This window comes from Pagrus pagrus (genome assembly GCF_965226575.1).
Source record: "Pagrus pagrus genome assembly, chromosome: 9".
NCBI classification, from domain to species: Eukaryota; Metazoa; Chordata; class Actinopteri; order Spariformes; family Sparidae; genus Pagrus; species Pagrus pagrus.
The window spans coordinates 22,780,947-22,802,200 of record NC_140193.1 but is presented as its reverse complement, the minus strand read 5'-3'; the positions used below and the strand labels follow the sequence as shown (position 1 = coordinate 22,802,200).

Below are 21,254 nucleotides of genomic sequence, written 5' to 3'. Positions count from 1 at the left end.
TTGCCCCCTGCCTGATGTTCTCTCTCTCTTTCTGTTGCTCACAGTCTGATCAACAAGATCAAGCCTGGAACTATCAGGAGGGTTAACAGGCTGCCCACACCCATCGCTGGACTGGTAAGTCTTTGTCTCTTTTCATTCAACCTAAATGTGAGACAAGATGTTGTATGTTCATTTGGTTTAAAGACATCTTGACACATAGCCTCAACGGCTTATCGTTCTTTAGAGACAGTTTATCTTGTTACTACTGTTTGTTTCTTGTTAGGGTCGTTTCTGTAGTCAAGGGAATGTGTTAAGATGTGAGAGGAAGCGTTGCGAGGTGCAGCAGCAGCAGTCGAGCTGACTGGTGACAGGTCTGAAGCTCGGCTGCCGTCGAGAGAGAGGTGTTTGCCTCAGTGACTTGTCGCTCCTCATATCCATCCACACTAATAAGCTCAGTGAACGCGGAGCTGCTTGAAAGGCCACTGGCCGCATTTGAGTGCACCCTAAATATGATGTCTGCCATGCCTGAGGCTGCGTTCAATCAAAATCGTCCAATACAAAAAGTCTTTGTGCTGGTATGATAATTAAGTTTTTGATTGAGTGACAGGAGGTCAGAGGGGGCAGAATTTGGTTTACGTAATAATTTGTTATCAGTTTTTCTCCATCTTTTCACCTTTTAAGGCCTAGCAACGTCTTCAAATGTAAGCATCTCGTGGCAGGGGCCTTTTGGGCCAGTTGAAATAAATGTTTTGGGAGTGTCTGCACACAAGTGCTCTGGAAGTAGAGGGTTGAAAACCCTACCTTAAACCCATCCCTCACAAAGCTCTCTCTTGTGGGAGTAATTGAGTCCAGCTGTCTGGAGGAATTACAGAGAACCCCAACCCTAACCCAGGCCAGTCTGAGTGTACGTCGGTGGGCTCAGTAACACTCAACATGTTTGGCAAGACAATGACAAGTTTGTGGTTGAAGAAACAGACTGGCACAAACAGTAAACATAGTATTTGCAGTAACAAACACTGTACCATCATACGTGTGTTATGACATAAATAACATTCCCTCTCAGTTTGTTTTGGACTGTTGGTAATATAACTGGCGGGGCACCTGCTGAGGTAATGAGGTAAAGTAACTCCTCCATCAGTAGCACTGGCGTGGTATTTCCGAGACTTGGAAACAAACCTGAAACCACCTGATCATAAATTCTCCAGTAAATGTAAAGGCTCCTGGTCAGCCTGCGGCGATCAGTTACTGCCAACCACATGGAGGAGAGCGGAGAGCTCTCTAAACAAACATGACTCACTCTCACTGTGCTGTGAGAATAACTCTTTCCCCCAAAGTAGTCAAGTAGTGTTGTTAAGATTCCTCAGCCCTCTATCTGTTATCCCTATAAATAGTAACAGGTCTGCTCCTTAAGTGTTAAGTACATTAAGTGTTTAAAAGCTGTGTGAAATTCTTCAAGAATTAAAGGGACAGTTCACCCCAAAATCCAAAATACAGATTTGTGCTATTTATCCAAGTAGATTGTTTCGGTGTGAGTTCTTGAGTTTTGGGGATATCGGACATAGAGATGTCTGCCTTCTCTCAAATAAAATGAAACTAGATGGCAAAGTGCCAAAACAATACATTTTAAAAACTCAACAGCAATGCATACCCACCAGTTGTGTCCCCATGCAGAAGGAAGTGTGCATTCGCTCATGGATGAGAAGCTTGTAGTTGTGACAGCACAGAATGTAATCATTAATGGTTTCCTTCTCGGCTGAGTTATACCATTAGCTAGCATATGTAGCTCAGTTAGCTAACGTCTGGTCCTTCTGCGCAGTGATACTGTTAGGTATGGCAAAAAGGAGAGGACCCAAATGCAGACACAGGGCTAGGCAGGTAAGAAGGTGAGCTTTATTGACTGGAATCTCCAAGATCTAAATGTAGGCAGGCAATGTAAAAGCAACCAACAACAATAAGACAGGTGAAAGAGAATCCAAGAAAAAATTAAGAATACAAGGAGTAGCAAACGCTGATTAACGACACCAGAAGGATAAAGACAGACTTAAAGACAGACAGATAAATGAACAAACAAAACACAGGTTACACCAAAAAAGGATGGGAAGAGCACAGGAAGTGGAAAGGGAGAAAGAGGATGAATTAAAGGATGATTTCTACAAATTGAAATCGGAAACATCTAACCTAAAAACCAAAACAATGAAGGATACGGTGTAGGTCGGTAGAGAGAAAATAGTTCCTACATGAAACTGCTCACCACAAGGTATGTGGAATATCTTGAGTAACCGGGTCATGATTACTTGAAAGAGACATCGTTCATCGACACAAGTTTTTCAAAACTGCAAGCTGAGTGTTATCTTCTCAAACTCAGCAACTCACACCAAAACAATCTAGATGGATAGATAGGACTACAGGTAAGAGAAAAATATGTATTTTTGATTATGAGGTGAACTGTCACTGTAATGTTAAGCTACTTGTCACCTCATAGTCATGATAGTGGATACATGCTATCCATCTCCACTGAATCTTGTCAGAGAAGAAGAAACTAGAAAAATGCTGTTCTAGTAATCTTACCTTCCTAAAAGACATGCGGAAGAGGAATACAGTTGACAAAGACCAAGAGGAATGTTGTTGGGGAGTTTAATGTGTGTAATGTAGTTACAGTATAAGGAAGGGACTTTGCAAACACGCCTCATTAACACTCAGACATGAACATTTTCTACAATTATGGTCGTTACTGTCGTTCTTGTTTTGCTATCTGAGAGATTTCAGCACTCTAATCAATACCAGGCTTCAGCTCTGGCAGAATAAAAAGCTCAAGGAGGGAAGGAGGGGAAAAAACGGAAATTTCTGGTTTTGTGGAATATTTAGCAACGCTGGCTCCAGACCCAGGACCTATTCTTTGGCTCCACTCATGTCCAAGGGAATGTTTCCCATGTCAGCACACTTCTCTGCCTGTTGCTGAGCGCTCAGTGAGCTGTGGGTTTGGGTCATGGCACTCTGGTTCGGGCCTGGTTCTGCTTTTACCGGTGCTGGGCAGGAAGCCGACGATTGTGCGGTGGGGCAGCCAGCTACTTGAGCTCGGATTTCAGGCCCACTGGGTTGAATCCAGAGGGACAAAGTTAAAGATGACTCCAACGAACTCTGCCCACTGTAAATAGACTGTAATTGACATGGTGCTGGATGATTCTGCATACACCAACTCCTTGGTGAGTTGAGGTAGCAGTGGGAGGAGATAAACAGACAGTTCCAGTGGCCCCTGAGGGTGTCTTTACTCATCTAAATGTCTGTGTAATCATCTGTGCAATGACAGGCATTTGACCATGTTTTGTTACTGTGTTTGTGTTGTATGGGTGCATGTTATGACTGGATCTGACTGTTGGTGCAGGAAGGTCTTTTATCGGGCAAGTTTCAGTGGAGGCAACGTTTCAAGTATTCCATCTCCTCTCAGTTTATTGTCACAGGACTTTAAAATGTGTAGCCTGATATCTTAACTATAGCTTTGCTTGGTGTTTTAAGCACTGCCGGGGGTCAGCTGAGGGTAATTGTAGCGTATGCCCTCTTAGACAAAGAATGCAGTGGGAGAAATAGAGTGACCACAATGTGTGACCAGCAGGGACAAAAAATCAGACACATTACGAGTCAAATGTTTCCGTTTCTTGGTGTGAAATGCTTAAATCAGGGTCCTCAAGACTGCATGAGAGGATTAGAGGCTGCTGGATGGGTACAGCATATTTAGCAGGATTATGTGCAGGCGTAAGTCAGCATAACATTCCTTCAACATCATTATCTCTGCATGTTCTGGGACTGATGTTAGGGGGGCTCTCACTGTGTTAATAATGCTCCTTGAGGTTAAATGACATTCATACCTAAGTGATATTAATTATCCTTTATATAGGTCGTGATTACATTGGCTTAAGGTGATTATTTGCTTCACAAGGGGACGATCAGGGCCTTAATTTTGGAGATCCGAGGGTTTTCATCTAAATTATAGCAATAACACTGAGTTGTCTTTTATGGCCTGAATTCTTGTAGGATTTAAAAATCATATCTAGAACTACACTGATAAACCTCATGGGCAAGTATATCCGATAAATATCAGCATATTTGATGATCAATAAGCAACAAGAAATGACTGTACAGAAATGCCAACTTTTATGTCACTGTTTGTCCACCAGAGAGCACTGAGTAGCTCATTGCTCAACTATTAAAAATTCTGCTCAGTACATCCATATTGTGTTCACAACTCTTTTTCTTTGTTTTAAGTAAAGAAAAAAATTTAGGCTTATATACTGTTATCAAGTCTTATACCCCAGACTGTAACAACTTACAATACAGTATATTAGGCCTGAGCGATATGGCCTTAAAATAATATTGTGATATTTTAAGGCTATATCGTGATACAGGATATATCTCAATATTTTGAAATCACCGCAACAGGACTTAATAAATGTTAGGACTGGGCAACAAATCAAATATCACAATATTTTTTTACCAAATACTTCAATTAATATTGTAGGGATGACTGTTGGTAGCCTACTTTCACAAAATATTTACATAATTACATTTTTGATAAACAGTCTTTGGGTATGTGGATATAATTAGTTAAGTGTGTAAAGAGAAGTATTAGAATAAGTGGAACATTGTGGTAACTGATGACATCACTTTACTGTAATGCAGGGTAAGGGAACAGAAAGTAATGCTAAGCTAATCATGAGATAACCTCGTAGTAATTCCTCAGTATGCTGTATCACTGTAAAGAGTGACTAATGATTAGGTAATGAGTAATTAATGAGTTGTTACTGTGTTTTTGCACTCTGGCTGATTCACAGTTGATCTGGAAGAACTCATTGGGAAAGTTGATATTTCAATTCACAGATACCTATGAACTAATCATTACCTAATGATTCATTAATGTAGTATCTCTCTGTTCTCTAACTGCAATTTATTAGTTATTAGATTGTTCTGCACTTGTTCCTTAGTAAATACTCACATTTTTGTGTGCCATATTGTTAAGTGTTACCTTATAATTATATAAAATTGACAAAGGTATCATTGTAAAAAAAACAGAAGAATCATATCCTTCAGAGTGTCTTTACTTGTAAGTTACATGTAATTCCATTCATGCTTACTTGTCAGCATGAACATGTTGACATGAGGCGAGGTAGACAAGCTGTTATGTATCTTTTGTTGTTTCTCACTGTACATGCTGTTCACATTGAATAACAAGCTAATAAATTCAGTGTCAGTGAAAAATGTCCATGAGAACAATGAGATAAAGCTTACCATTCAAAACCCATGTAATTATCTTAGTTACTCAGAACTAATCTACAGCAATCAGGAGAATGACATTATGTCTATTTTCAAGACAAAGCTGAAGAAGAGGAAATCTCTTCTGTGTTGTGTATAATCATCAACAGTGGCCCAAGCACCTGGGGGTGGGGGGGTGATCCTTGGCCTGCAGGGGTCCACAGTGACCTTTAGGGCCCAGCAATGTGCCGTTCAGGGACAAACTAAGTTGTTAGCAAGGGCTTCCTGCTCAGAGGTCAGCTCTCTCCTTACATTTGCTAATAAGCATGTTGCCATTTAAATATAGAACAGGCTACCCCTTAATTATTCCTGCCCATGTTGAAACCATGTGTCATTACATGAAACCCTCTTAAGCAGAACTGTCCCAATGGGAAGTGCAGACTTACAAACAAGACACTTGGGATTACAACTGGAAAAGTCATAACTCCCAGAAAGGATTGGTGCTTGTGTGGTTGAAGATTTGTTTGAAATGTGTGTGTATTTATAGAGCAAAATGTCTTTTTGCTATCCTGGATTACACTCACACATCTGTGTAACTCATGTACACACACTTTATGCAATATAAAATGATTGACATAGTTTAGGAGGAGAAGCCGTTCTTCCACTCCTATGTCTTGTTGCTTGAGGAAAAATATTTGCCAGTTTCTGTCACCCGACCTCATGTTTCATAGCAACCCAATGTCTCCAAAATACTCCACCGCCCCACACATTTCACAGGTATTCATGAGGAAAGGGATTGGCAGGGAGGGGAGGGGACAGTTTCAGGGTGTGAGAAGGAGAACGCGGCAGACGTTGTGTTCCAGTGTGTGTGTGTGCGTGCGTGTGTGTCACTTTTGCACTCGCATGGCCGGTCGGGTTGGACTTGTGCACAGCTCTGATGTCATCCTTCCTGGTTTTGGCTTTGTCCCCACCCTAGCCCAGCCCACAGGTAGTTTTGCTGCTGTCAGTCAGCTCCTGTCACGCAGCCTCTCTCCCCCCCCCCCCCCTGCGTGTGTGTGTTTGTGTGTGTCCTGCGCCGGGTCGCTTCTTACTTGCTACACACACACGCTCCTCCCCGGGCCGTCTCTGTTCTCTGCTGATATGAACTTTGGAAGCAATGAGTTGTAGGCTGTGTCCCTGCCAGAGAATTCTTGAGTGATTATTCTTTGCCTCTGAAGGTGGACAGCCCTCATCTTCTGCTTTGTTCTCTGTCCAGGACAACCTTAACGTCTTCCTCAAGGCCTGCGGGAAGCTTGGACTAAAGGAAGCGCAGCTCTTTCACCCCGGAGATCTGCAGGACTTATCGACAAGAGTTACAGTCAAGTAAGTTCTGATCTTGTGAGCTTTGTAAAAGATAGGTGCTACTGTGACATTTTGTTACCATTCACAGAGTTGAGGGCCTCCAACTCATGTTTTTGACTGTTCCTTGAATGGATGAAAGAATGAATACTCGGCTTCTTTTTATGCTCCCATTACTGTGCCCAGAGAGGATGAACGTTTAATATCACTCTGACACTTTACAGTGTTTCCGACCGCATGTCTCCTCATGTGAGGCATGATTCAAGCTGCATTTAAAAAAAGGTCAGCGCTATTTTCAGTGTGTGTGTGTATTCTTGTATTAGTAAGCACATGTTTAAGGACAGCAGTTTCTTTAAAAGATGATGGAGGGAACAACTGATCAAACCATAGATACAAGAAGAATGTACTCATTTCCTCTTGGTGCAGGTCTAGCATATCATGACCTCAGTCAAAATGTTAGACATGAAAGTACTTGTTTACTGTCAGTTACAGGTTAAACAACTTAATTCAAGAAGCGTTTTTCTCATTGTGTCTGACAAAGGTTTGAAGGCACTGCCGCAGTGTTTATTATTTTTCAGTTTCAGACAGTTGCGTGCAGGGCAGAGGATGTTTGCGGTATGTTGAACAACCTGTTCAGTTTTAACACAGGTGTGTCTTCAGGAGGGAGTGAGCACAGTCCACCCACTGTGACACTCTGTGTGGCTGTACAGCACTGCTGTGCAAGCACAAACGATAGTGCTTGAGCAGCAGTCCCTGCAGGTTGTTCAACTTGAAGTAGAAAGGCCCTCGGTGGCAGATACTTGAGTGTAGGTGGCAGAGTAATGCAAGGCGATGTCATGAAGTCTTTCTTTAACATAGTGTTGCCACAACCTCCAGGACCATTTTTCCCACGATCCACCCAAGACTCCGTCTGTCATTCTTCAGTAATGTTGACAATGGTGTCGAAACCACAACCGTCATAAAGACACATACAGAGACAGACTGTGCACATAGAAATATGAACTCTAAATAAACAAATCTGCCTGCCTTTTATCGGGACACACCCTTTCCCACACTAGGAGATATGCTGCTGAGAGATACTGGCATGTCATTCATTTAATGTCTGATTCAGTGTCATAAATATAGAGATAATTCTTTCATGGACCTTATGCCCCGTTTGTTATCAGACATTTTACCTACAGCGTAACTTTTTCCCCATAATATTGGCGCCCATATGTATGCAGTGAAAGCTGACATGTAATGAACACCAATTCAGAAGGATTTTGAAATTCTCCGGATCAAATCCCACTGAGTGTACTGTGGCTCAGCTCTTTGACACCATGTCAGCTTGTGTGCGGGGGTTTGGCCAGAGGGGGCTTGCTATCCTATTTTTAGGATCTGGGGTCACTTTGACGGGCAGGATTGATCGGAATGGTATCAGTACTCAGAGGAAGAGCTTTTAATAGTGTGTTGTCGCCTCCCAGTACATTCCCACCCTCCACGTGGTCATCAGAGTACACCTGTGTGTTTGTGCACATGTGAAAGTTGGAGTGTGGTCTGCAGTCCCGTTTGTGGTTGGGTGACACTGTATCTCATAAGGAATCTGAGGAGGAAAAGACAAATCCTTCTCAGTGTTTTGGATTTCTGCTGCAGCACACAAAGTTTCAGGTTCTCAATTTTTAGATGAACCTGCAGCTGCTCTGACTGGTCCAGCTGAAGTCTTTGTTCATTCGTCTGGCTGGATTGTACAGAGGGAATTTCTTCTTCAAGCTGTTTCTCACAGTCACTCCTTTTCTTAAATGCAGCATATTTTCATTGGGTTGTGAGTTTATATGAGATGGAAAAACGGTGAGGTATTTGTGTTTGTGGGCACAATTATATGGTTCTCCAGCTGCAGTATTTTTAACTTGTACAGAGAAAGATGGCACACAGAGAGTATCGTGAGGAGATAATCCCAAACAAGGCTGCAGACAAGCAGCAACCAGTAGGTTTTATTCCACTGTTGCTTATCAGAGCCTATAGGCAAATGAGCCACAGAGGGTGTAGCACAGAGAGAGAGAGAGAGAGAGAGAGAAAGTTGTCCATCAGCTGTCTTTTCCACTGGTGTGTGTGTCCAACCTCCACTCCCTTAAACCCAGTCTGACAGGTGCCTCGCTCAGCTTCTCTGATCTCTGTTTCAGCAGCAGAGCTGTTGATATCCTGCTGGCGTTCTATGTTCCCTTCTGCCTGCTGTTTTAATTAGAAAAAACCCTCAACTAATACATGAAGGAGTCTTTCAACTTTCATTTTTTCATTTTATGTTTTATTTTCTTTTAATTTCCATTCATGTTAGTATTTCAGTTCATTTATTTTTACTTTTATTTTTCTGTTGTTTAACTTATGGAGGAAGTTACAGTTACACACTCAGTGTAACTTTAACTTTTCATTAATTTTAACTATTTTGATAATCAATTTCATTTGTCTAGCAAATATGACAAACATTTTCTGACAAGACATTTCAAGATACGGTATCACCTTGGACTTGGAAATTGTGATGAGCAGCTTTTTAACATTGTTTGATGAGACCGTTGACGTTGATCAATGAAAAAATAACGATTTGTTGCAGCCATAATCTGTATATAATACTATAAAATGTGCTACAGATCCGAAGTGATATTTTAAGTACTGATTCAACCATAATGTACTGGAAACCAAACCTCGTTGACCTCAAGGTTTACTCATTTGATAGTTTGTTCTTGAATAAAAGTTATTGGCAGGGCCAGTATCTATCTTTTGGCATGAATCTGGAGTCAGATATTGGCTGAAGCGATGTGTGCTTGGAGCACAGTTTAATTCGTACTCATTTGTGTTGTCACGACAGCCATAAAAGATTATCGGCTTTCTTTTTTGACCTTTGAGCTTTGCAGTTCCTGTCGTCTCTGCCTTCACACCACCTGCAGGGTATACTGCTCTATTGCTCTGTGTTGTGAAACTGTGCTTCCTGATAAAGAGGTTTGTCAGTTACAAACACATTCAATAACAAAATTGTCAAATAGCATGATAAAATGTTGTAACAGGCTGATTAGAGAAGACAGCATGCTACTGAGTGACGTATTCTGGAAGATTTTCTCAACATCCACATGATAATATTAAAGTCTGGTCAGAGTGTAACACTGACCAAAGCTAATATGATTCATCATTGCCCATGGTTCACTGGCTACTTTAGACCAAATCACTGTCAGACCAACAGCTGCCCAGGAAATGAGGGAATTAGAATGCTGCAGATGAGTCATGGCATCTGAAAGTGCTCCTTTTAACTTCAGCCACTTCCTTTAGACCCTTAGCTGCCATGTGGAAATTCACCAGCATGGAGTCAAAGTTGGACTCGGACCACAACTCAGACATAAAAGGAAAAAGCTGGAATAAGCTGGGTTTTCCCTAATGACACTATATGTCAGCTGATTACTTTACACTTGACCACTATGAATGTTTTAACGAGTGTCATTTGTCACAGAGCTGCTTAAACAATCTGGCTCAGAAGGTGGAAATTGGAGTGTGTGCAGTCATTATATACTGTAACAGCAAATCACTGGGCTGATTTGCTGTAGAGGTTTAGGGACTCTAACTTATTGCGCTTATTGTGCTTATTCATCTTATTCCAATGCCTAAAGTACCTGAACCTCAAATTTACCCTCCTCATGTATATCATAGTATGTTTAAGAGGGATAACATGTCTGATTTGGATGTGGTTAAGCTGAGATGCTTTGGATAACAAACCATGACAAATGCTTGAAAGTAACTACATTTACCAAAGTACTGTATTTTAATACAAGTCAGAGGTATTTGAACTTCACTATTTCCTTTTTGCGTCACTTTATACTTTTTACTCCACTACAAGAACAGCTACTGCTTCTACTTTTACTATTACTACCGTTAATGAAGTAAAAACTCTGTGTCTGAGTCCAGCTTTTGCTCTGTAACCTCCTATAGCTGACAAAACAAATCCCCCGCTGAGAGAGGTCCAAAGTCTCACCCGTTGGCGCCATTTCATCAAGCAAATTATTGACGAGGGTTGACTGCTGTCCAAACCCAAAAAAGGAAACTGCAAGCGATCGGCGTGTACATCAAAATGCATTGACCTTTGAGGAATGTTTGTGACCCTTTCCAAACAATAGATAAAGAGGAGTGGCGGCTGTGTGGTGTGATTGCAGGATTTGGATTATGCAATGGCATCCCTGGCTGTAGATCAAACCAAATGTTTGAACTACCTGAAGGAATGTGTTGTTTCCCAGACAAATTTGGACAGAATACACAGCTCGTTATCAGAATTTATTCAACGCCAACATATCTCGCACCTCGTGCCAAGTATGTACTTCTGTTTATGTATGTTCAAAACTCGCTGTGGCAAGTTCCTGTGAAGTCCGTAATGCAAAGACAAACAAAGTGCCCTGTTTGTTAGTACTTCGGGTGTGGTTCACTGAGCTGGCACGTCACGCTCTGGTTTCATGGTTTAATATATGGCACTGCCGTCACTTCTAGTCGCAGTGTTGTGTCAACTGTGGCCTCAGATTGTGAAACCAAACGAGCAATGATGGTGAAAGGCCAATAAAGTTTCTACACCATGGACACGGCCCCGGCTGTAAAAGGCCAACACAAGGGTTATATTTGTGCTGCGCAGTTGACTTGGAGAGAGAAATGCCAGCCTCACCCTGTTCCCTGGCTCACAGAGGCTGCAGTGTCTCTGATGAGTACGACACAATGATGCCCGACACTGTCTCACCCGCAGCTGATTCCTCTATTCACACCCTCCTTGCATTTTTCAGGGCTCCTGATGCATGATGGCATCCGGGTGTGTCTTTAAATTCAAGTGATTTAATTCAAATGAAAGAACACAGGTGAAGGATGTAACAGGCGCTGCTGAATGCTGCAGAACAAGTGATCTTCATCGCACAGGTATGCTTCTGAACGCACACCCATCAATTAAGGCTTTGGTGCTAGGTTTGTTTGTCTTTTTGATGTTATTGTCTCAGAGGAGCACAGCTGCCTTGATCTTGTTTGTGGCTGCACATGGCTTGATCTGGTCTCATGTCTATGTACACCTTCAGCCTGTAGATTTTTGTCTTGTTGGAGATCTGAATACATTTTTGTTGCAGCACAGGGAAGCGATTGACTGAACTGGAGTGATCATTGACTTTGGCCCAGGTTAAGAATTTATTTCTCTAACATTTGAATGGTGGCTTATGTTTCTTCAGTTGTGTGTTTCTTTTTGTCTCTGGCTTGTGTTGGCAGAACATCACTCTTCTACTCCTTCAAGTCAAATAAAATGAGTGTGATGTTTTGTCTAGGCCTGTCAAAGTTATTAAATTATTGCATGATGGCAATTATTTGAGCTGACCGTGATCATTTATTATTTTTTCGATTTACCTGTGTAAAAAAAAAACCAGTTCCTCTTTTAATGATGTCATCTCGTTGCGCAGCTACTTCGAGCATCAACACCATCAACTGTTTATCTCGAAGCACTTAACTCTAATATTTGCATAATAACTTCTGCATTTTCGTTAGCTGACTATTTGTGAATTCAGTTAAAATGTGCGCTCATTGTGGACGGAGACTTGGTTAATGTTGCAACAAAGTTAATTAGATGTGTTTCCGTCAGCTGGTTGAGGCAAATAAACTGTCAACCTCAGCAGAAATGTTCCAATGTTAGAAAAAAAAACATGGGAAAAAAGAGCCTGGCTGTCGAGACCTTACTACAGAAAAGGACAATTAAATGGTTAATTGCAATTATTTGTATGATACTTAATCTTCTTCTTCATCTCAACTAATATCGTGATCATGACAGCCCTTGTTTTGCACAAAGCTCTGTCACAATTTGACTAGAACTCAATCAGAGTAGTAAAATATCTTGGTAGGAAACCTGTTTTCATGTCAAGTTATTATATAAATTGTGGTTTGAATTAGTTTTTGAGTGATCATGTAGCTGTTGTGTGATATAATGTAGCTGTATTATATTGTGTTGTTGAGGATTGTGTCGCATACACCAAGTGGCTAACTTGCATAAGTAGTGTCTTGTATTTTCAACTGGAAGTGGACAGAAGGAGGATGTCCCTGGCTGGTGGAGCTTGTCTTGATTGTCTCTCACCCTTTGACCTCAAGACCCCAAGAGAGTGGTGATGTGGAAGCCTGTGTGGGCATGAAGAGGTTGAGGCTTGAAGCTGAAATGACTGGCTGGTGAAAGTGATGAGAGGGTGCTGTTAATTTGTCAAATTCGAGGGTGCTGTTAATTTGTCGAGCTCGAGGGTTTCCTGTCAGATTACTGGTTAGCATGTATACATCTGTCTGAGAGGGGTGAGTCATTTTAAAGACCCTGAACTGTTTGACTGCCACTGGAACTATTTTACTTGTAACATAGGAAACAAACTTGAAGACCGTTAACGAAAGATTATCACATCTTCACAGGCGAGAAAAGATTACATTTCATTCAGATGACATCTGTTTGAAATGATAAGGATTGGATTTCTAGTTGAATTTAACAAGAATGTGGGCTTGAGAATACTGCCTTCATTGCTTGCATGTGTGCAGAACACACAAACACAAATGTTTGTCTTCTTCTCGGCACATTAAACACAGAAAACCCAGTGTGATTATTTTAACTGGTAATATCACTTCACAGAAGCTATTCCCAGCCAGTACTCTCTGTCTTTTTCATGTGTGACGTGCTGTTGATGATTGTTGCTTAGTCATATGAACACTCAGCTGATTCTATCAGACTGCAGCACAGTCCTCAGGCTCTGGAGGTCTGAAAATACCCCTTATATATTTTTTTCCCTCTTTTCAGCTATTACCACTAGCCATAAATGAGCATTACGAGAAGCGGTGTGGTTGTAGTTTTGGTACACAGCTCCTTTTTTCTGGACCTGACTACCACTGTTATAATCTTAGCCTTTGTGACTGTGTTCCAAGCCACACAAGAGAGGGCATTTTTTCACCCGCCTCTTTTATTGGGCCTATAAATTTGCAATATGCCCAACTGGTAAACGTCCATTTAAGTTTTCACTGTTGGCAAGTTATCATGTTGGAAGCCTCGGGTGTGAGATGACGCATAATGGTGAGAAAGTTGATCTGCTTTCCATCCTGTTAAATGTTGTCAGCAGTGGAAGAAGTACTGAGATATTTTACTGAAGTAAAAGTACCAGTGCAGCAATGTAAACATGCACCATTACAAGTAAATGTTCTACATTCAAAGTTTTATCAAAGTGAAGGCGACTTCAAGTATATTTTTCTGAACCTATAGTGAGTTTTAGCTCATTTATTGTTTTGGTTCACTCTCACCGATCTCATAATGTCATATCTGTTAACAGCAAGCAGCCTTTTTCAGCAAAAAAGTTTAAAAACCCAGTGTGCCCTCCCTGCTCAGCACCAAACAGCCATCGGCAGCTAACTGGTCAACATAATGGAGCATTTAGCAACTAAATTGTCAGATATTTCCCTCAGGATTTGATAAAGACTACGAACTACAAGAGAGTGAACATTAGATTTACAGCAACCAGAGGGGCAGAAACGCAACTCAAAATTACTGCTAATGTTGCTCCATAACTGCTGGATGTGTAAATACGCAGCTGTTTGCCAACAAATATATAAAGGGAATGGATTCTGTAAATATAGATTATTAGGTTGTTAACATTGATGATTCATTATGTAAGTAATGGTTGCGCATGACAACTGTTTTTACTACTTTATATACTGTGGCGTAGTTTAGTTCAGTGGCTCCAAGTGAGTCACAAGATAAATCTGGTTGGTCATGCGATGATTAGTGTGGTCAGAAAGAAGAAAAACAAAGTTGAGCTACACAGATTTGATTCATTTTTGGACTAATCTTTGCTTGTTTTGTGAAATATCAGATGATGAATCTTTGCCTCAAACAGTTACTCAAAAAAAACAATCTGAGAAGTTTAGAGGCAACAACTCATCGGGGGAACACCGTATCTTTGCAAGAAGTCAGACGCTGAAATGTTTGGGAACTAGCAGTTTAGTGGTTGCTGAATGATATATTGGACAATCAGTGCTAATGTCTTAGATCAGTCCCAATCTTACCATTGGCTCTGATTTTTAAATAACTAAAATGATGTGTTTAATTTTACCTCCTGGCTTTGTTTCCTCCCCTTGAATCAAGCAACGTATATGAACATATGTGATTGACAGGAAGTCATCTAGGGTGTCAGCGCAGTACAGTCCAGGCGTCGCAGGTGCATAGGTTACTTGAGTGCAGGAAAGGGCTGTAAGAAATCCAAGTGCTCCTGGGCAGAGAGGCACGTGTGACTATTGTGTTACCACATGAGAGCAGGAATGTGTATCATGCACAGGGTATGTGAAGCAGACTATATATCTTTCCTGTGTCACAAAGGTTACTGTATGTACTGAAGCCGATTATCACCCTTTATTGACCGCTTTAAATAGACACTACCGGCCACTGAGGTGAAAGGTACACAGTGTCCAGTACATAAGAAAAAGGTAACATCAGGCTTGCAGCTTTGTGTGCTTTTTCACAGGAGTAAGAACGAACTGACATTTTCCTGGGAAAGTGATTTACTGACTGCAAGGTCAACAGTCAAACCCCAGAAATATGGCTGAAATTCTGTTTGACCTTGGTAGCATGCATACGGCTTTGTCGCACCAACAGTAGAGCCTTGTTTGGTACTGAGATGTTGAATTAGCAGCTATTAGTTTTATCATTATTTAAAATCAGACACAAACCTCCCTTTGTGTCCCCTAAACTCTGACTGTTTTTACAGCTGCTCCATTTTGCGATTAGTGGGAAAAATAGACACTCTCTCACATAACACTTTACTTTATTGCTTGCAATGATTTTTTTTTTTTCTCTGAAATGTGTGTTTGTTTTTCTCTCAGCCTTTGTGTTGTTGTGTGAGAGTGAGTGAAGGGCTGGCAGTAGTCTGGATTGTGCTCTCACTTTCCAGCTCTTTCACCGTCCAACACAGAGACCCGACAAGCATGCCCTCTGTTCGTTTTATTGTCATTTTCTCTCACACACACACCTCTGTTTTCTGCTCTTTCTCTCACAGGCATCAAGAGACCGACAGGAGGCTGAAAAATGTGAGTGGAAAAACATGAGCTTTTTTTCTAAGAACTGATATGTTGGCCCGTCGTTCAGCACTAATAAAACGTAAAACAAAATGCAGTGTCAGTTACAGTTACAGTCCTGTTCAGGTGTCACTGGAGAACAGGGAAACTCTGCCGAAGTCTGTTTACAGATGTTGGCAAATGCAAATGAGGGATACCACAGTGAAGAAATGTTCCCACCGGTTAATAAACTCCTGACAACATTGCGTCACAGATTACAACAGATATTTTACAAGATACTTATTGATAATGCTCAGTAGAGCGCTAACTTTATTCCCACACTGACCCAAACATTTGTAGCTGATGTCTACAGTAGATCTGTAATGTAACACTAACGTTAAATGCATGCTGGTTGTAATGTTAGCTCCTAGACAAGGTCTGCTTGGTTTAACACCAGCTAACAGCTTCATGTTAGTGTTTTGAACAACAGAGTACTAACTTTTATATCTCCATGCACATTGTCCGACTGAGTACTGATAGCATGCTTATTGTTTTATGCACTGACCCCAAAAACTGTAGCTGACGTTCACAGATGAGTCGTAAAGTAACGCTAACGTTAAGTACACGAGCGGTATTAATGTTAGCCCCTTGACTAGGCTAGCTTGGTTTAGCAGCAGCTAACAGCCTCGTGTTAGTTAACGTTAGTTACTTGTCAAGGCTATTTGCATTAGCTACATAATCTCTGACCAAAGTGTCTCCAAACTCTTTAAAATACATTGTCCTTTAACCACTTTTGTATTAAAATGACACATTTAAAGTGATATTACCCTTTAGAGGTGAAACAGAGAGATGGGGGATGATAACAAGCAACAAGGGTCCACAGCCAGAGACAAACCAAGGACGTTACAATTCTATTTCAGCAGCTTTAGGACACCAGAAGTAGATTTTTTTTTTTACAGATTTATTTACAAATCTACAAAATACACTGAATGCAAGTGATAACATGTAAAAAAAAAAATTCCAACAGGGTCCCTAAAGTAAACATTTAAACCAAAATGAATGAGTTACCCTTACATTACTCCCAAACTAAATTTTAGATGTATTTTAAGGTCTTGTCAGTAAGTTAAAAAAGGAGCAATAAAGTAATTAAAATAACAGATACATATTTTTGGGTTAGGGTTGTGTTTGTCCAATAGATGTTATCTTAGTCACAGATTTTGTTTTAGGAGGATTTCCCATCACAGCTTCATCATGTGGCTGCTGTACACTCAAACTGCAACAATAATAACCTTCTAACTTAGATGACATAAAACCAAAGCGCTGACATGTCAATTTGAACCGTATCATGTATAATAGGGCACCAGCATTGTTGATGTGGCGATGTTTGTGTGCTTTGGTGCAGCACATTTACCTGTCCTGCCTATTAATGCACACACAAACAGCAGCAACAGAGTATTCTGGATGAGCCTGGAAACAAGAGAGAGCATGGCACTGGGTGATATCACCTTGTGTCAGTGTAGGGCTGCAACTATCATAACAATCACCTGCTGTAGCACTGCACAGAACATCAGTTAGGGTAAAGGTACAGCTTTAATCTGATCTGGTCATTTATGCACATGGGCGTGTATGGTTTGTGTATTAAACTCTATGTTTTCTTCCCCTCAGGTGTTGATCACCATTTACTGGCTGGGTAGAAGAGCTCAGTGTGACCGTTACTATGATGGACCTTACCTGAATTTTAAGGCATTCGAGGGATTATTGGGCACAGCACTATACAAGGTAAAACTCTCTAAGTGTCTATTGTGCAATCTGAGCTGTTTTATCTGCGCTGCCATGAAACAAAAGCTTAATTTTATTGTGGAAACCAGAAATAGCATGGATGAAATCCTCTTTTACAGCCACTGCCCAGTACATTTCTGTATCCTCTCTGGTATGTAGACTATGTGTGGAAGAACGACTGTTAAAGGCCAAGGGGCCCTCGGATTGCTGCCCACTAAAACCAAAGCTACGTTAAGTCATAAATGACCTGATCCCTTGACTCAGCTATTTTAATCTTGTTGACAACATGGCACACAGTTTGCGTGGTTTGCGTGTGAAAATAGCTGCCTTTCTTGAAGAAGCCTCTGCCCGTTCTAGTGTTGAATTTGGCACTTTGCTTTCAAACAGGTTTATAGGTGGTGGCGGTGTTCAGCGCCTCTGTAATTCAACTGACTACAGGGATTTTCAGTAATAGCAGTTGGTTACTGCCCCTCTTGTACACTTAGCTACGATAATCCAAGCAGTGTTAGGCTGGGTTTAGTTTGTGGACTTGTATTGTCTGGTAGGATTCAGTGGATTACAGATCTGAAAATCATTTTCTTTTTAAAGTGGTGGACAAGTTGTTGCTTGTCTGCAGCCATGCTGGTTAAAGTGGCTCCGGGGGTTTGCTGATGTGTTTATGTGCAATAACATTGTCTCTTAACACAGTAAACACAGTCATCAGGGTACTTGGATTACTTTGTTTTGACAGAGATGACAGTGAATAGAAAACAACAAGGTTATTTCATTTAAATTACAGCATGCATCGCCCCTTATAGACGTTATAGGAGTGTACGTTGACAGTAAGAATGAGAGGCTAGACAGTACAGACTTCTCACTCTGCCTGGGAGATCTCTCACGCACCACACACACAGTGGAGCTAAATGTTGTAATTGGCAACCTATTATCTGACTGCGTGTGTGTTTTTGTGTCCATATGAAAGGCTCTGCAGGAAACGTCCAGTCAGAAAGGCAGCAACGTCAGGGACAGCGGTTTTGGAGATAGCTGGTACTCAGAGCGAGAGGAGCTCCACCATCTGAGAGGAGGAGGAGGAGGAGGAGGAGGCGGACACAAGAGAGACGACTCCCTGGACAGTTTGGACTCTTTGGGCTCTCGACCCCACAGCATCTCATCTGACACCACTCTTAAAGGCGGCAGCGAGGGTAGGAGACGTTAAGTCATTTACATCCATAGTTCATAATCAGGTCTGTTATTCTGACAAGAACTTTTTTACACTTGTAAAGCATGTTTTCTTTTACTTTTGTGATTGTTTTTTGTGTTATTTGAGATGGTCTCTTACACCCTAGCAGCATATAATCAAATGCATCCATCCAGAACTTCAAATATTTGTGAAAAGATATATTGCATCAGAGCCAGAAAGTTGCCTCCCCTTTGTGAAAACAAATGCCTGTTGCCATCTAGTGGTAGGCTTTTGAAAGTGAATGTTTTCAGTGAAAATTCATCCGTGTCCCCAAGAGAGGAGATATTATGTATCAGTGCCAAAGCCGTCTGTGATCTGGTTTCATGACACAAGTGTAGTATGCTGTGAGGGAGGGTGGTGCTGGTTTGGTTGTCCCCCCCGTAAGAGAGGGCAGCAAGACATTCCACAGCCGTCCACACCATCTTGTAAATGAGGAGGCCTCCGTTCCCCACCCTGCACCCCTCTGTAACTCCTTCAAAGTCATGTCAGAACACACAACACACTCCCCTCACTCTTTTCTCACCTCCTCTGCCCTTTTTTCTACTTCATTACCCGCATCAGACTTCTGCCTTCTCCTCTCTCACACCTGTTTGTCCTCCCTCCTCTGCCCGTTCTGCCTGCGCTCCAGGTTGTTGCAGCGACACTGAGGCAGACTCTGGCTTCAGGATGGCCAACACCAAGGACAGTGTCAGTTACCGCCGGTCCACATCCATCACACCCAAGACCAGTGCCCAGTTTAACCAGTTCCTGCCCTCTAAAGACAAAGCGTCAGGCTATGTACCCGCTCCACTGAGGAAGAAGCGAGCTGAACGCAATGAGGACAGTCGGCGGAGCTGGGCCAACCCCTCATACACAGAGGATGAAGGCACACTCACAAGGTACTGTTTGAATACGCACTACAGTTAACACTTTGATATGATTGAAGGTGCTTAAAATGTATTTTCTTTCTTAAAAGCAATGTAACAAGGTGATTCTGAAGTGTTCATACCTAAGTCCTTGGTTTACTTTGTCTCCTCTCCTATCATTATTGGTGTTTGTGCTCCCGTTGTGTTGTCTGCGAATGGTCGATGGTTGTGTGTACTGGTGTTGTGATTCATTTTGTTGTGGAATGACGACCGCAGTGAATCAAGGCTTTCCCCTGACTGGTACGCAAGCAGTCAGGTCTCCCAGACCGCTGTCCCCGCGGCTGACCTGCAGTGGGCCTACGAGTATGACAGTGGCAGTGACTCGGATGCGGATCGACCTGACCCTGACCTTGTTCTGGATGACCTGGCCAGCAGACGCTTCCACAGCCCCTCCCCGGCTCCTCCCACCAACTTCGCCGTGCCCGCGAGTCCCATGGCAGCGGGAAGGGCCTCTGGGGGCAGAGGGAGCCCCTGGCCTAAGGTCACTATGACTCCCAGTGTTGTCCCTCAGCAGAATGTGACCTTCCTCAGGTCAGAGAACATGAAGCAACAGTGTGACTTTGATGTGCCTGCCTGATGAGAACAAAGTAGAGCGCTTCTCTTACCCTCAGTTTGCATGGTTAATTGTAACCATGAGCGACATGTTTGGTTGTAGTATGCTGCCTCTAACAAGTCTTCAGTTTGTTGGTTTCTGTTTGGTTTGGTTTGAGATTTGAGCTGCAGCACGTCCTTATTTGCTCCTTCTGAATTGTATGAGCTTGAAGGAGTGATTTGAGTTTGAGCTTTCTAGTTTGGTTTTGAGCTTGCATTGGGCTGCTAATCCTCGCATCATTTGATTTGAGGTGCCCGAGGTATTATGCCCCTCTTTGCGTGACTGCCATGCTGTTCTGCTGCTGAGAAGTGCTTTTGACACGTGTGATTGGCTGTCTCTCTCGAGCAGCAGCGACATCAACAACAGCGAAATGCAGCCCTCCAAGCACAGCTCTGTGAGGGTGGAACACCGCCGGGTCGTGTCCACCGACAGCCTGTTCAGGGAGATATACGGCGACTCTGAGGACGAGGACGATGAGGTGGGCTACGCCGACCCCATCCAGGATGATCTCTACGCACGCAAGATGGGCATCAAACCTCAGCCTGCTGGCAACGAATCTCATGACAAGTTCTTACCAAAGTTCTGGACCCCCGAGGAAGATGTACACATACAGAAGATCAAACTGGGCTCTCAGAGGAGACCCTGGTACAAGAAGATGCAAGGCTTCAGGTGTGTGAGGGCGTTAAAATCCAGCATTATATGAAGTTCTTTCATACACATAATTATCATATTATCACTCAAACACATACACACAGGAGCAACATCATAGATGCAATATATTCCCTGCTTCTTGCACAATCTCTTCTTACTTTTCTACCACACACATTGATGTCCTATATTATCATTGCATGCTAATCTACCCTTATAGATCCTGAGACTCAATATTTGATATTCTGTTATTCACTGCACTTTCTGCCTAGATTCTCCTACTTACCTTTCTTTCTCTTCCCCTACCACTGCCTCCTATCTTTCTCCTTTACCCCCTCTGTGCTTCTGTCCCCTGTCCTTCCTCCACCCTGCTCTCCCTGGATGTAGCCATAAGAAGTCGGGCTCTTCCTCAGATGATTCAGACTGTGACATCAGTCCTTGGCTCTCCTCTGCCCCCTCTCGCTCCGGCACCTCCCCCTCTCACTCCCACACACACGAGGCCTCGGCTCACACC

At 42.3% G+C, this 21,254-nt stretch overlaps 1 protein-coding gene across 3 annotated transcripts in view; it reads left to right on the top strand.

The window, feature by feature from the left end:
* Positions 1 to 21,254, top strand: part of LOC311262031 (LIM domain only protein 7-like) — a 53,699-nt gene that overhangs the window by 10,930 nt on the left and 21,515 nt on the right. For 2 of the 3 annotated variants that reach the window (XM_084361144.1, XM_084361143.1), the window contains exons 4-9: positions 45 to 114; positions 6,479 to 6,585; positions 15,600 to 15,630; positions 17,263 to 17,376; positions 18,338 to 18,557; positions 19,224 to 19,473. In XM_084361144.1, the coding sequence (XP_084217270.1) occupies positions 45 to 114; positions 6,479 to 6,585; positions 15,600 to 15,630; positions 17,263 to 17,376; positions 18,338 to 18,557; positions 19,224 to 19,473 (792 nt within the window). Of the gene's footprint in view, positions 1 to 44; positions 115 to 6,478; positions 6,586 to 15,599; positions 15,631 to 17,262; positions 17,377 to 18,337; positions 18,558 to 19,223; positions 19,474 to 19,716; positions 20,032 to 21,254 lie in introns of all 3 variants that reach the window. The other variant, XM_084361142.1, reaches the window with a different exon arrangement.